Consider the following 15,650-nt stretch of genomic DNA (forward strand, 5'->3'; position numbering starts at 1 on the left):
AGATTTGTTACATGAAAATCTACATCGCTTCAAATTTGTTTTATTTACAGATGATATAGATTTACGATCCATCTAATGCACATACCAAACGGAGAATTAGGTATTTATAAATTATTAGTCCGTCAAGCAATATTATTATTGTTAATCACTACATATTCTTCGTGTAAATATTAATTAATATCGATTTAAATACTTTGAAATAGAATTGGTTGTTACGAAGATTGTGGAGTTGAAATTTGTAAATATTAATGTAAAGGGTTTATTTTCTCTACAAAATAATATACACATGAAAAAGAAATAATAAAACAAAGTTAGATAAAATTAAAATTATTTTTAAAAAGTTATAAGAAAAAGTACGGTTTAAAAATATTTCAAATGGCTTATTACTTATTTAATTGACGAAATATATTTTTTCATATTGATAAAGATGTAATATATTATTTGAATGAAGTCCTACGAAGAAACAAAATTAAACTAATAATTTAAAGAGTTAAATATTTTTTTGTCCCTAAATTATAACAAAAAATTAGATTTTACCATTATCTCTAATATTAATACAATTTAATTCTCAAACTTTAAAAATGACTGGATGTAAATGTAATCTTATCACTAAATAATCTTAAAATTTGCTAACATGATAAACATTTTTGCTAAGTGTGTATCCACGTATTGACACGTGTGTGTTTACGTCATCACATGACAACGTCGTTTGTCGCATCAACAAAATTTTAATCTTGTTTGGTTACCGACACAACACTACTTTCATTGAATAATAAAATTTGGAGATAAAAATATTAAAAAAGATTGAAATAATGACTATATATTCAAGAAATATATATATATATATATATATATATATATATATATATATATATATATATATATATATATATATATATATATATATATATATATAACCAACCGTTTATTGCTTATAAGAACATACAATAGAAAAACAAATGGAAGTATTTAAAAAATTTATTTTATCTTCTTGTAATTTTGTATGTTTCTTAATTTATTTTATATTTTTTATATATGTATACAATTTAAATGTTTTTTATTATATTATAAGTACAAAATATCACTACATTTTCATGAACTATTTCTATAAAACAATGTCTACAAATAGAAAATTTAACAATACTTATATTTTGATAGAGAATAAAAAAAGAAAGAAAGAAAAAAAAATATTTTGAATAAAAATTAAATTATGTTAATTTGTTTATCATAATTTAATTTCATTTAATTTTACTATTTGTATTTCAAAACTTTTAATATACAAAAAATATGGAACTAGGTGGTTAAGTCATATGTAATCTTGGTGGTGTGGTGTGGAAACAAAATAATAGCTACATTATTTTGATATCTTTTATGATATGTATCCGTTTTTGAAACAAGAAACAAATAAGTTTAATTACATTTGAACAAAGAATAATATTAATATAAATATTTATTTGACAATTAATTAACAAAAACATATATACTAATAACTTATTTTACGTTAGAAACATATTCATTAATATATACACATTATTTTATTCTATTGTATTGAATTAAAATTTAATTTTTGTAATAATTTTTATTATTTTTCTTATTAATTTATATTATACTTATATTTTATTTTAATTTTAACTATTATTTAAGATATTTAAACTTAAATTAAGTTTATTGAAGAAGATTTTGATAATTATAATGAAAAGAATAAAAAATGTTATTTGTTATATATATATATATATATATATATATATTAAAAAAAATTATAGTTTTTAAAAAAGTTAAATAAGTATTTAGTTCTTTTAACTTTTATAAAAAAAAGATTTTTTTCTTTTATCTTAAACTTTGAATCATTCTTCTTCCTAAATTACATTTATTCATATTCATTTTTTAACATATCAAACTGAAAACGAAATTTAATTTCATATCATAATTTATAGAAAGAAAAATATTTAACTTAAAAAAAGTAAATTACACTAAATAAAATGAAGTTAGAAAATTTCCAACTGATATTTTTCTCTTTAAAACCTTATAAATTTCTAATTAAAAGATTAATTTCAATTATACCGATATAAAAACACCTATGGAATGGGTAGTGATACTCACATGTGAACCATGATATCTGTCATTGTCCAATTAATTTGCTAGTGAAGAAAAAACACATATATATTAATAATGGGTGGTACCCACCATTAACTACTCTAAAGAATTTTATTCATGGATATCCGTACATACCGGTATGCAATTTTTATCTTGTGCAATAACTGATTATTTAAATATACCTGAAAGTTAAAACTATAAAAATGCATTGTAAGACTACTGAATTATGCATGATTAATGTGGTCAAAGTCCTTGGTTTAGCTCATATGTATTGATTCAATTTAATTAACAATTTCAATTTTAGACGTTTATGTACAATTACTTAAAAAAAAATGAATACTGATAAAATGTTATTATCACTGTCATATTAGGAAAAATAAAATAAAGGTGATTAAGAGATGGAAGTTGTACTATAAAATACAGATAGTGAGGATCTGTACGTGGAAATGGGACAACCGCCACATGCATTAGTAACGCATCTTTATTTTATTTGCATGGACCAAGTTATCCCAACCGATAATCTTGTCTGTCTCCTCCTCATTCCCTTTATGTCCATTTTCTCTTATTGGTTAATTAGAAAGTAAATGTTTTTATTTGATAAGTTTTATTTCTATAAATAATTGTTATTAATTTTAGGTCATGCATATATATGACACATAATTAAATATATTAGAGTCATTATTTATTAAGCCAAAAATAAAGTGATCTAACTAAATTAAAGATTTAGTTAAAAATATATGTCATGAAAATAAATATTATGTAGAGACCATAAAATAATTTTTAATTTGATGAGGGGCTAAATTAGAAATACTGAAACTTAAGTAATTAACTGTTTATAAATGGTCATGGTCCCCTTCTAAGAGAACAATGAGTCATAATGTACTTCTCAAGTTCATGTTCCTTTCTCTCTATCTCCATCAAAAAATAAAATCAAAGGAAATAAAGGTGCTCTACACGAGGAAGATCACTGGATCAGTAGTGCTCTAAAGAAGGGAACATCATCGTTATGACTAATTCAGGTATGCTTCCGTTTACTAATTACAACATGTTTATGAGTATGGGGTAGTGTTTATGATTGATCGTTAGTATCAATATTAAGATCATTTTATCCTAACATATTTAAGTTTAATCCAACACAACCCTTTTATATAAAATAAATTAAATTTTAAATTTAGATTAGATATGTTTATAATTTTTCATTGATCGTAAAATTAAAATTGATGTCTGTCCGAAAATTTGAAATATTTTGAATTAATGTGAGTATAATATAGTCTTTTTAATGTAATTATGTTAATTTTTTTTATATGTCAAATATATTTCGTACTAGCATTTGAGTTGTTTATATCATTTAAAATAATTAACATAATTGGGTTAAAATAACTATATCCATTCATATTTAAATTTTAGAAACTAAAATATATTAAAATTTCAGACAAGGAAGAATTCTAATTTCGCATCAAAGTTGAAGGACTAAAAACATATTTAACCCTAAATTTAATTTAAGTTATTAAGAGTTTATTTTAGACGAGATTTTGGTTTATCATATTATTTATTATCATATCCAATATACAATGTCCTTTTAACATGAGTAGAGTTTTAGAAAATTTCACATTTATTAAAAGATGTGTCGAAGATTTTACATCAAATAAAAAATATATGTCGATTAAAAATAACTGTCAATTAAAATTAAGACTAGTTTAAAGATTATGAAAGAAAATAATTCTCACCTTATAAACTAGTTTAACAAAATTAAATTAGACATACATTTTAGCACCTAAATAAAAAATTACCGGTCTTTCAAGAAAACATTATAAATAGATATAACATTAATTAGACATGAGTCCAATACACACAAACTGAATTAACATTATCTCTAACTTAAAATTTTTAAACAATGAATTTATAGTTCTTCATTATCAAATTAATAAAATTGTTATGCAAGAATTAACTTCACTTCTAATTGATTTATGCAATGATTTGTAAATTGAAGTTTTTGTTAGGAATCCAAGTGTGAGTCTAAGTCCCACATTAGTTCGAAATGAGAAAGTAGATCACTATATAAGAATAAAGATCCATAAACTCATTGCCTTAAGGTATTGGGTTGAGAGTGGTGTCAGTGTCTTATGTGGTTAGGCTCAGATCTCATTGGTGTTGTATCTCCCTAGTGAAATCCCCTAGTTAAATCTAACAAGTGGTATCAGATACGTGAACAAATATCTCCTTAATTTTGTTAAAATTATTATTATTGAAAAAAAATTACCCATTTAAATCTTATATTTATCTTCTAATTTTATTCTCCTTAATTATTTACTTTTGCTTTAAAAATGTATATGATTGAAATTCAAATAGTTTATAATTATCTCCGCTTACGATCTTAGATCACAACTGGGTGACAACCTCGTTGAAGCATCATTTAAATATGAGCTAGTCGTGGTCGTCAGTTTTCTCACGGTTGTTTATTTGTCTCAAACATTTTGAATGCTTCATTTTCGCATTCATAATGTAAGTAGGACAGCTTTCTCTTTCCCAACATGCTTTTTTCTTTAAAAAAATTCAACATCCGGTCTCTGTCAGGATTCAAATGTCAAGATGTATAGCACTTCTTATTTCTCTACTATAATACACAACTATTCATCTTCAATTTCTTTTTTTTTTCTCTTTTCATGCATCACAAATAGTTATTTTGATTTCAGCATGACAACATCTCATGCTCCTGTACTCTCTCTTCTTATTATACCTATGGTTTCATTGATGTCTCAATGTATTTTGGTAATTTTCTAGTGTTAGATAGTCAGTTTTTCTAATTGAGATAAAGATGAAAAAGAGGGAGATAATTCTTTTATTTGGTTATTTCTATTTTAAATTTGACTATTATTTGTTGAAGGATTAAATATGTTTGTACTTTTTAAATTTGGAAACAAAATTAAAATTCTCTTATATTCCAAATTTTAATATATTTTTGTCTCAAACTTTGAAAATGTATAAACCTTATTCTTTTAACTTAACAAAGTTTTTTTTCTTACGTATATAACGACATTCCAAATTGACATCTAGATGAGAATATGTCAAATGGTGTCACTAACACAAAAATGACTTATTATGTTTATCCATTTAGGCCTTATCAACAAAGGTCAGGTGTGAAAAATGTGTGATGACATTTTTCTAAATAATTTGTTAATTTTTACCTCTGACTCCTTCTCGTTAGACGTAAATTTTTATTTTTATATCTGACTTCAAAGGATCATACGTAAATTTACGTTTAACAACAAGGGGTCTAATGTAAAAACTCATCAAGAAAATTCTCTAGACAATTTCTTTTCACTTTCTCCTTAATAGAGCACGCACAAAACCTTCTACAAACGACAATGAGAGCTGCGACCTTCGTAAGGCCTCCATTGTTGCGCAAAGCTTATGTTTTCTTTCTCTGTGATGTTTGTCACATTGAAAAACATTATTTCCACGGATTATTTTCAACATTAAGGTTGATTTTCTTCGTCTTCTTTCTTAAACTTGGCCTTTACGAGATAATGTATGAATGTGAAGAATTTTATATTTTGTTCCCTTTGGATTTTGGTCTGTGCGTGAAGATGAACCTTCACCTTTGGTTTGTGCGTGAATTTGTTAGCATGTATATAGGTTCACTTTTTCTATGAGTTTTAGACATTTTTTTTAATTAATTTTAGGGTTTAATTGGGTTGTGCATGATAATGAAACATGATTTTAAAGTTTAATTAATTTTAATTTTATTTGTTATTTAATACTTTAGATTATATTTTTTAGATTTTTTATTTTATTTTATTTTATATTTTTTAGACTTTAGATAATTTATATTTATTAGATATATTTTAGATTTTTTTAGGCTTTAGATAAATTAGATAATTTTATATTTTATGTTTTTTAGACTTCAGATAATTTTAGATTTATTAGATATTTTAGATTTTTAAGCTTTAGATAATATTATATAATTTTATATTTTATATTATTATATATTTATTTGATTTTGTTCCATTAATAAGAAATTCAACTTCGACATGAAGAACTCTCTATAAGGATAATCTTACAAACTTCATAACATCTAATATATAACAATTATGACATCTTTGAATTTAACCAGAGTTGTGGCATAATTAAATCAATTACTGCATAGGAGATAAAAAATGTTCAATTTATAACACCAAAGGTTAGGAATTATATCTTAAATTAATTGTTTTGCATAGAAGTTATTTAAGATATTAATTTTTCCTTTTGTTATTTGTAATGTAATAGGAATAATGGTTCTTTTGAATGCAGGTATTATGTCATATGCATTGGATGACAACTATCATTAGAGCAAGAATCATTAGAGATTGGACGAAGGTATGTAAACACTTATAACTTATTCATGAATTGTATGGTTTGAAGAACTTTACACACGCTAACATTATATCATTGTTTTAAGACTTCGATGATGTCTCTCCATAATCAAATAACGACATGTTGGAAGTAAGAAGAGACCGAACATCTTGTCTCTTCAAGCATTTACAAGAAGATTAGGTTTATGATTTAATAGTTTTTTCCTTTCATTTAGTAGTTATTCATTACATATGTACTTTGATTGTTAAATGTACTATAAATGTTGTTTGAGAAATATATATATATATATATATATATATATATATATATATATATATATATATATATATATATATATATATTTTGTTCTAGATTGTTTATGACTTTTACGTTTTGGTTTCATGCTAAAATCACGAAATTAAAAAAGAAACTACAACATTTATGTTTGTTAATGTACTAACATACATAAATTTATGTATGAGAATTTTGTGTCAGACATAAATTTATGTCTGAGAATTTTGTGTCAGACATAAATTTATGTCTATTATGTTGTTATGAAACGTAAATTTACATAAGTTAAAACAACAACATACGTAACTTTACGTCTCTCAAAATTACGTTGACTCTGTACATAAGTAAAAAATTGAAATGCAGGACGTAAAAAGTCTTTTTAATGTTAGTGTGTAAACGTCTCAAACGCCAGCCCGAAACGTTGGTTGACACTTAAAAAAATTAACTCGATTAGGTTAAAAATACTATATCTATTCATTTTTATAATTTGTAGACAAAAGTGTATCAAATTTTAAGAGAAAGATAAATTTCAATTTCACTTTAAAATTTTAAAATTAAAAACATATTTAACCTTTAAATATAATTTTTAAATTACTATTAATTTCAATGATATGAAAATTAATAAATAAATAAATAATAATATATTGTTAATCTTTTCCCATTCTACTAGTACTATAAATCTTGAAAAACTAGATCTTTTTTAAGAATTCTTAAACCAGCATGGACAAAATTCACGAACCCTCTCTCTCTTCATGAAAATCAAACCAAAGACATGTATCCATAACTGAACCTCAAGTCAACCCGAATAATGCATTTTATATGTATTTGATCACAGTCATTGAATCATGAATCACAGAACATTTTATAACTTAGTTTTGTTATGGCTGAAGGGAATTTTGCATTTATGAAAGCACGTGATTCGATGAATACAATATAAGCATGTGAGAAATGTCTGTTATTTTTTCATGTTATCCTAACAAAACGTGTGGTGAATGGAAAGTACTTATGTTTGTGGCATGGTATGAGTTTGCACTAACGTGGATGAATATTCAGAAGGGTCCCATAGTTAGCTGGAACTAGGGAAACTGCTCATTCTTATAATCATTTATGTATCAATAATTCAATTGCCCACACAATTCTCTCTAAAATTTTACTTCCCACATCCACATTTCTCAACTCAACAATTAATACAATTAATACATTTCATAAAAAAAAATACTAACAATAAATATTAATAAATTTGAGTAACTTACCTAGATGCATATTTAACTTCTTAACTTCTTGTACACATTAAAGCCTCTATAATAATATGAAGTGGACTACTGTGAGAAGTTGTTATTTGAATAGTTGAAACATCCCTTGCAATTACTTGAAGGGTTGGAAACTTTAACCCATTTGTTTTCCACCATCATAGGATATCAAATTCTTGTATAATTGACAAATTATCTTCTTCCAAGTAATAATTCAACTCTATTTTCATAACTGTAGTTCTAGATTTTTTCTTTTTTGCCATAAACTCTAAAAATTCATTGGCCTCATGATTAACAAAAAGAAGAGCTACAAATTAAGAGTCAAACATTCTTATGAATATATATATATATATATATATATATATATATATATATATATATATATATATATATATATTTGTATTTGTATGTATTATAAGGAGTAAAGATAATCAAATGTGTGACCTACAAATTATTTGATAAATAAAATTGAAGAACACCTATTTGAACATAATCACGTACAAAAGAAAAAATTGTGTAATAAGAAGACGAAAACTTACCTTAAAGATTAAATCTTGAAAAACAAGTCATACAATTGAGAGAGTAAAAAAAAGTGTATAACCAAATATTAAGAGAGTAAGAAATAGATTATGTTTAATAATATATATATATATATATATATATATATATATATATATATATATATTAGATTATCTAATAAATTATAGATATTTTAGTAATTTAAACATGGTCGGTTATTTGGGTGGAGATATGCATATTTCCATTCTCATCTTCATTCGTAGTTGAAAACTTTGGATATTATCCATATCCATATCCATACTCAATCAATGCGAGATTTTCTCATCAAAACTGAGACGGTTTTGGGTGATATATACAGATTTATTTGTCAATCTCTACGAGTATTATGCAACTGTCTTCTATTAATTGATCACATTTGTTGCCTTGCAATGTGACAAAATTTCCATTCACATAGAACTTCAATGTGAGAGTACCGAAGTCTCCTATATGGGTCCCAAGGTAGCTAGCCACGAAAAGATGATCTCTTACTCCTAAACATATTTCAAAATATAATGAATCAGAATTACGTAAAAAAAGAAGAAGAGTATAATGATAATTTTTAAATTTTTATTATTTTATTATCCTTAAATTCCATAATTAAAGAATATAACATCTAATTAATTCATTTCTTGTATCAAGTTCATCTTAATTATAGATTTTAATTAAAGCATTTAGTGTAGTTGCATAATTATTAATTTAAAATTTTGATAAGAGATTAGAAAATGTTTAAGATAACAAAACTTGTATTCTTTTAACATTAATTAAATTTTAATAATTTTATTAGAAAAATAGTAGTTCTTATTTGATTACGCTGAATTGCTTTGCTCTATATCAATTAGAGTTTATGGTGTACAAAAAGTTATAGTTATAAGGACATATGTTAAAAGAATTCAATTACAAAAGGACAAAAACAGTTATAAGAAATGGAAATGTGGGATTTGTCAAATCCATTTCCCTTTGGCAATTAAAATGCAAATTATAAGTAGAAATGAATTTGGTCCAAACACATGCATAAGATACAAAAGTTGGGAGGAGGATCCAATTTTCACGGGTAACCCAATGCAATACATTACGATTAAAAAAACAAAATTTATGTAGACACTAATATGCTTTTAATTTTTCAACTCTTTATGTTTCTGTTTTTTTCTTTAACCCTTTCATTTTCTATTGAAAAGTATTTATAACTGAGAAAGGACAATTAGTTGTGAGTTCATAGGCTGAGTCTGACATTTTGTATATTTTAGTTCCAAGTTGTGACAACAAACGAATAAGAGAACGCCACACGCACTTATGAACACTAACATAAGCTTGCACCAATAATATGGGTTTGGACCATTTTGATTCATCCAAATAAAAAATGGTGTTTTTGATCAATGCTTTCACTTTTGCTTCCCAAACTCACTTCTTGATACCACCATGCTTGATGTGAAGTTTCTTTTTAAAAGACAAAACACAACCAGCTTTAAAAGATTGACTTTAAGCACGTTAATGTTGATTTTGGTTAAATAAGGAAGTTTCTTCAATTATAATGAGTTAAGGTGGATGATGACGATTGATGAACCATTTTTCATCAAAATATCTGCTTCTTTCTTCTTCTACTGGATTCAGGCTTTAAATGCCTTCTGGAAATAGATTACTGTCGGCAGTAGCAACTATTTCAACCCAAAAGCCAAAAGTTCGTGATCAAGTTCACTGTGTAAAAATTCTGTTAATGAGTCTATGATTTTTTTTTATTGAATTCTTATTAAATAAGATAAAATAATTAAATTGTGAAATGATAATTTTTTAATGAATTCACTATAATGCGAAGCAGAATTTATTTTCATGCTTTTATTGTCATGGATGCTGTCGTGGGCCAGAATTTATATACAACAATTGAATATGAAGTGTTAACGACAAATTGAGCCCATGATCTTGCAGGCTTATAATTGGACATGGCTTCAAGACTGGGCCAATCCTTAAGCACTTATTTCTTGATCCAATCCAAATCTTTAATTCTATCCAATCGAAACCAAACCATACTATATATTTACATGAAACAACATCATTACAAGGTGTACACGAAAACACATGACCAAAATCACAATCATTGAACAGTAACAACACAGTGTTTTCGATTCTCCATATAGATTCATATATACTATTTAAGTAATTATTATTATCATTCACAACGGGATTCAATGACGGGAATTGGAAGATTGTTTTGCCTTGACCACAGTGACGGGGCAAGAGGCATTTGTCATCACATGCTTGCTTACACTGCCCAACAACACCCTGCAAGAAACAGTGTTTAAGAGAGATTAGAAAAAATTAAGAAAAAAAAAAGTTGGTTAATGAATGGTTAATATTGATACCTTTTAATGGGACCTAAACCTCTGCTTCCAAGAACCAAAGAATCAAGGTGAAGATCTTCCACAGCTTCACACAATTTCTCCCGTGGATCTCCCCAATACACCTTTGCCACCGCCTTTGCCTGTTTCAAACATCAACACAAAACCAATTTGAAAAATGAGATCTGCGTCTATTTATATATTTTAAATTTGTTTTATCTCTGATGGATGCGTGATTTCTAACCGATAAAATCATGTTACATATAAAAAACAACGTAAATATACCCCTTTAGTCTTGGAGGCAGTATCAAGCATATCTATGACCTCAGGATCCCTTGCAATCCCATATTGCTTAGTAAAATTCAACTCCCTCAGTTCCTCCAAAGGCACCAAAGCTGCAAAGCCATTAACCAACCAAAAGTTCAAGTTATGTACAAAACATAGAACTCGTAGATTCATTTTGATAATATTCATGTTGTTCATATAGATGGAACTCTAATTCTGATAAGAAACAACACAACATGATCATGTGTATGTGTGCATGAGAAAGGGAAAGAGGGGCACTAACGTGAACCAGTGTCTTCAAAAAGCTCCTTTCGGGTGTGATGAGCTTGGGGAGGCTGAACATTGATCAAGATGATTTGATCACCATGGTTGATGAGATTATCAACGGCCCATCGAAGAGCTAACTTGCTTGTGGGAGAAAAATCCATGGCTACTCCAATAGTTCGTGTCTTTGCCATAGTTAACCGATGCTGCCAGAAACTGAGGGTTGAGTTCAGTTTATATAGTTGGTGTTTGTGTTTGTGTTGTTGTGTTGAGGGTTTTTCATTTACGCCCGTGGTTTTGAAAAGTAGTAATACACAGAATGTTCGTGAAAGCCCTAGAATAAGATGGAGTGTGCTTTGTTCCTTAAAGATAAGCGTTGGATGGAATTTGTGACAGAGGAAGATGGTGTGGAATATGGCATAAAGGTGACATATATAGAAGACAAGAATGCTGTTTTCCCAGAGAGCCTTCTACAGAAAAACACGCAAGTTATTCCATGGTAGTGCCATATGTCTTGTCTCTCATTGGGTTCTAACTACTTTCTTTGACTTATTAAATACTTGATTACGACGACATTACTAGAAAGCAGCTTTAGAAAATGATTGTTCTTAATATCACTACTGCTGTTTAGCTAAACAAGAAACATGCATAAATAATAGAGGGAAGAGAAGAAACCTTATACATGATTCTAAAATCTAAAGTCTAAATGTTTGTCAATCACTGTACTAGAAAGAAAGCAGCTACAAATATCTCTCACAACAATTTGTTAATTTAAATATATGAATTAGTTAAATTTCAAATCCCTTATAAAAAGTTGGATATTTTTAAATAACATTTTTATTTATTAAATATTTAACTTTTTAATACTTTTTAATTGAATTTTTATTTAATTTTTTACTAAATGAGTGATATTTATCTTGTTTCATCATTTTACTTATCTTGAATTTAAAAAATATGAGGTTTTGTAATTTATATAAAATAATATTGTAATTGATGTAAAATAATACCTTTTTATTGTTTTAATCGAAACATGTTGAATAATGAGATCATCTGCTCTCTGATGATCATTATTTTTTTAAGTTTTCAATACATATTCATTTAAAGTCTATTATCATTTTATATTAACCATATTATTATTTTATATTAATCATAAAATTTCACATTCTTTAATACATAAAATATAAGTAAGATGTCAAGAAAATAAGTCACTTAATTAATAAAAAAAATTAAACGAAATTGAAAAAAAAATTGAATACTTAAAAATTAATAAAAATCCAATTAAAAATATTTAAATTCATGAAAAATTTAAAAATTAATTAAATTTGTATATTTACATCTTTAGCATTGACTATATATATATATATATTATTTTTCATATGTAGAAAATATTAGGGAAGCCAATGATTTGATGTGAAGATAAGATGGATGGATAATCAGGTAATAGTATGAATATTATTTAAGTTCAAATACTAAAATAAATGAGTTTTAATTTTAATTTTTATGATTTTTTTATTTCTCTAAAGTTGCTTTATATTTATATTTATATTTATAGTACAAATGAAAGTAATTAATAAAGAGATTTCTTAAAAGAAAAATAATAATTTTAATTTTAAAATGGATTATTTATTAAAGAATAAAATTAAAAATAGAAATATGGACATCAAAATGGTGTGTATCCTTTATATATAGGTATAGATAAAAATAAATAATAATTTTAAAATTTAGAAAAATAAACGGAGAAAATTTTAATAAAATAAAAACCAAAATATATGTATATAAACGTATGTAAACGTATTACTTATTTGTCTATATATTTATGTATATAAATGCAACATATTAGAGATGATGGGTAACGAATGTTTTGCGTTAGAGAGATAAAGATAATAATCTATATGCACCTTGCCTTGCAATCAAAAACACATTTCTAAGGTGTTATGAATTGCTTATGTGTTTGTCTCCTTTTTCATTAAATATAAAAAAAATAATGAAATAAAATCAAATTGAAATGTTGTGTATAAATTATACTTTCCATTAGTATTTGAAACGGTTAAATAAAATTTGAAACAATTTACCAGTATTTCTTTTTCTTCCTTAGGAACTTATAGGGTCAAATAAAAAGAGGAAGAAAAAAAAACAATTATAACCAAAGTTATGATAAGTATAAAATACAATAAAGTGCAACGATAACTAATACTATGGATTGTTGCCGGAGAATGGAAATGTGATGAAAACTGGCATGGTGAGAGTTGGTGCCGGAAAACCAATAAGATGAAAACTGTGTTAGTTTTTAACATCAGTCCTAATTGGTGCATAAGATAGGATTAAGTCTTAATTGGTGAATAAGATAGGACAAGATAAAATTTAATGGTGAATAAGATACGACAAAGTGGTGAGATATTCTTAGCTTAACTAACAATGGATTATCATCTTCACTACACTGGCCTTTCTTTAAAAAATAACAAACTCATTTTTTAATTTATCATCCTTTTCAGCTTTTGCCAACCATACTTTAATCTTATCCTCTTTCAAATTCTATTTTAAAATTATATATATATATATATATATATATATATATATATATATATATATATATATATATATATATCTTTAAATGAAATTTAAAACACAATTCAATTGAGTTGCAGAAAGAGAAGGCTTTCCCGCTATGTCACAGTCACACCTCAACAACTGGTTTTCTGACTGCTCCAGCTCCATGGAATTCGAGATTGGAGCCACTGATGCAGATCAAACACTTGGTACATATGCTATATACTATTTTCCTTTTCAATATTCTTATTTATGTTTCATTTTGTTTCTTGAAATGTTAATGTCTGACACTATTAGCTCTACTTGTTTTATATGTTACTGTGTTTTTTTCTACACCAGAGCCTTGGTTTCAATCTGATACATCTTCTGGGTACCTTCAAGATGCCATTGCAGGCAAGGGTATTTGGTGCAAGGAACAAAATTTACCATCCTGCTATCAAAAGGTTGTATTAATTTGCTTAACGATGTTAATTTATAGCGAAAGTTGAAAATTTCAAATTCTTACCACTGGAATTTTCATTACTTGGATGATCAGGTAGAACAATTTCCAATGTTCTCCACAACAGCTCCACCTCTTCATGGTACGTACGCTTTGGAATCTTGTTTTTTTCCTATGTTCGGGTTCATCAGTTTGTTCTTTTGCTTTTTCTCAACTGTTTGATGCAAATTCTGTGGCCAAGTGTATGAAGCTTGGTGGAGTCTGGAATTGTAGCATGTCATTGTAATTGAAATGAGATGAAACATAACTGATCATTTTCTCATCACCTTTGTAGATTGTGGCATTGCACATAAAAAAAGGAGCATGAGTACGAGGCTGTCATCAACAACACTAGGTGACGCACATGAAGCTGCCATCAAACAAGAATCTGCTCAAAACAGTTATGCATCTGGTGAGTGATTTCTCGGTTTCAACATGGTCGTTCTTTTCTCTGTATTCCACAGATTCTTTATCTTTTCTCTTACCAGGTCAACGGAAGAAAATTGCTTACCCGTTTAAGTTAGTGAAGTGTGGAGGAGTTGGAGGGGAAACAACACTGAAAGATATCAATTACCAAATTCTGAGCACCCCATCAACATCAAAGGCAATTCCTCATCCTGTGACAGATTCTGTGACTCTTCCATGCAAATTAGTCAAAGGAAGTAGTTTTGGTTTGTCTGGAAAAACAGTTACGTCCCTCACCAGGATTCATACTAGGGGAAGAGGTTCCATTACCATTATTAGGACCAAGGATTCATAAAGACAACTACTGTCATTCATGTGTTACAAATGTCAATGTCAGTCCTTTTTGCTTAGACTATAACTCCTTGTGATTGCTATCTTTCTTTGTACCACATATGTTACAATGTAATGACAAAAACACTTTCTGTCGCACTATAACAAGTTCCACTCATTGTCACTATTCACTGTTGCACTACAAATTTTTACTGCTTGCAACGTAACTGAACAGAGCATTTTCATTTTCAAACAGTTTGTCCCAAGTCAATCATGAAAGTCTTCCAAGTTCATATGCTTGACATGCAAATAAATTGAGTTTTCATTGATATTATCTATATGTGATAATCTTACTTCGAAAGACTCATCAATCATATAAGAAAATCAATGATTAATGTTGATAACCAGCTCAAACAAATTCTTATATCTAAAGTCTTTCTAACAGAATGTAAGATAAGTCTGTCCTGTTAAGATAAGTGAGAGTAA

General features: G+C 26.8%; 2 protein-coding genes across 3 annotated transcripts; one reads left to right on the plus strand and one right to left on the minus strand.

The window, feature by feature from the left end:
- Positions 1-10,523: 10,523 nt before the first annotated feature.
- On the minus strand, positions 10,524-11,798 carry LOC114193570 (universal stress protein PHOS32). The gene is made up of 4 exons (XM_028083424.1): positions 11,424-11,798; positions 11,141-11,250; positions 10,880-10,998; positions 10,524-10,799 (listed from the first exon to the last, which is right to left on the minus strand). Exons 1-4 carry the CDS (start codon positions 11,596-11,598, stop codon positions 10,703-10,705), a joined length of 501 nt encoding a protein of 166 aa, XP_027939225.1. The 5' UTR covers positions 11,599-11,798; the 3' UTR covers positions 10,524-10,702.
- A 2,240-nt stretch (positions 11,799-14,038) lies between these two features.
- LOC114193569 lies at positions 14,039-15,337 on the plus strand. 2 transcript variants are annotated; one of them, XM_028083422.1, is made up of 5 exons: positions 14,039-14,160; positions 14,291-14,394; positions 14,487-14,532; positions 14,725-14,841; positions 14,918-15,337. In XM_028083422.1, the coding sequence occupies exons 1-5, from the start codon at positions 14,070-14,072 to the stop codon at positions 15,187-15,189; spliced, it is 630 nt and encodes a 209-aa protein (XP_027939223.1). In that variant the 5' UTR covers positions 14,039-14,069; the 3' UTR covers positions 15,190-15,337. The 2 variants fall into 2 exon arrangements, with proteins under 2 accessions (XP_027939223.1, XP_027939224.1); XM_028083423.1 differs by having other exon boundaries at positions 14,333-14,394.
- Positions 15,338-15,650: the final 313 nt, after the last annotated feature.

The sequence above is a fragment of the Vigna unguiculata genome, chromosome 8 (genome assembly GCF_004118075.2).
Source record: "Vigna unguiculata cultivar IT97K-499-35 chromosome 8, ASM411807v1, whole genome shotgun sequence".
In the NCBI taxonomy this organism is placed as follows: domain Eukaryota; kingdom Viridiplantae; phylum Streptophyta; class Magnoliopsida; order Fabales; family Fabaceae; genus Vigna; species Vigna unguiculata.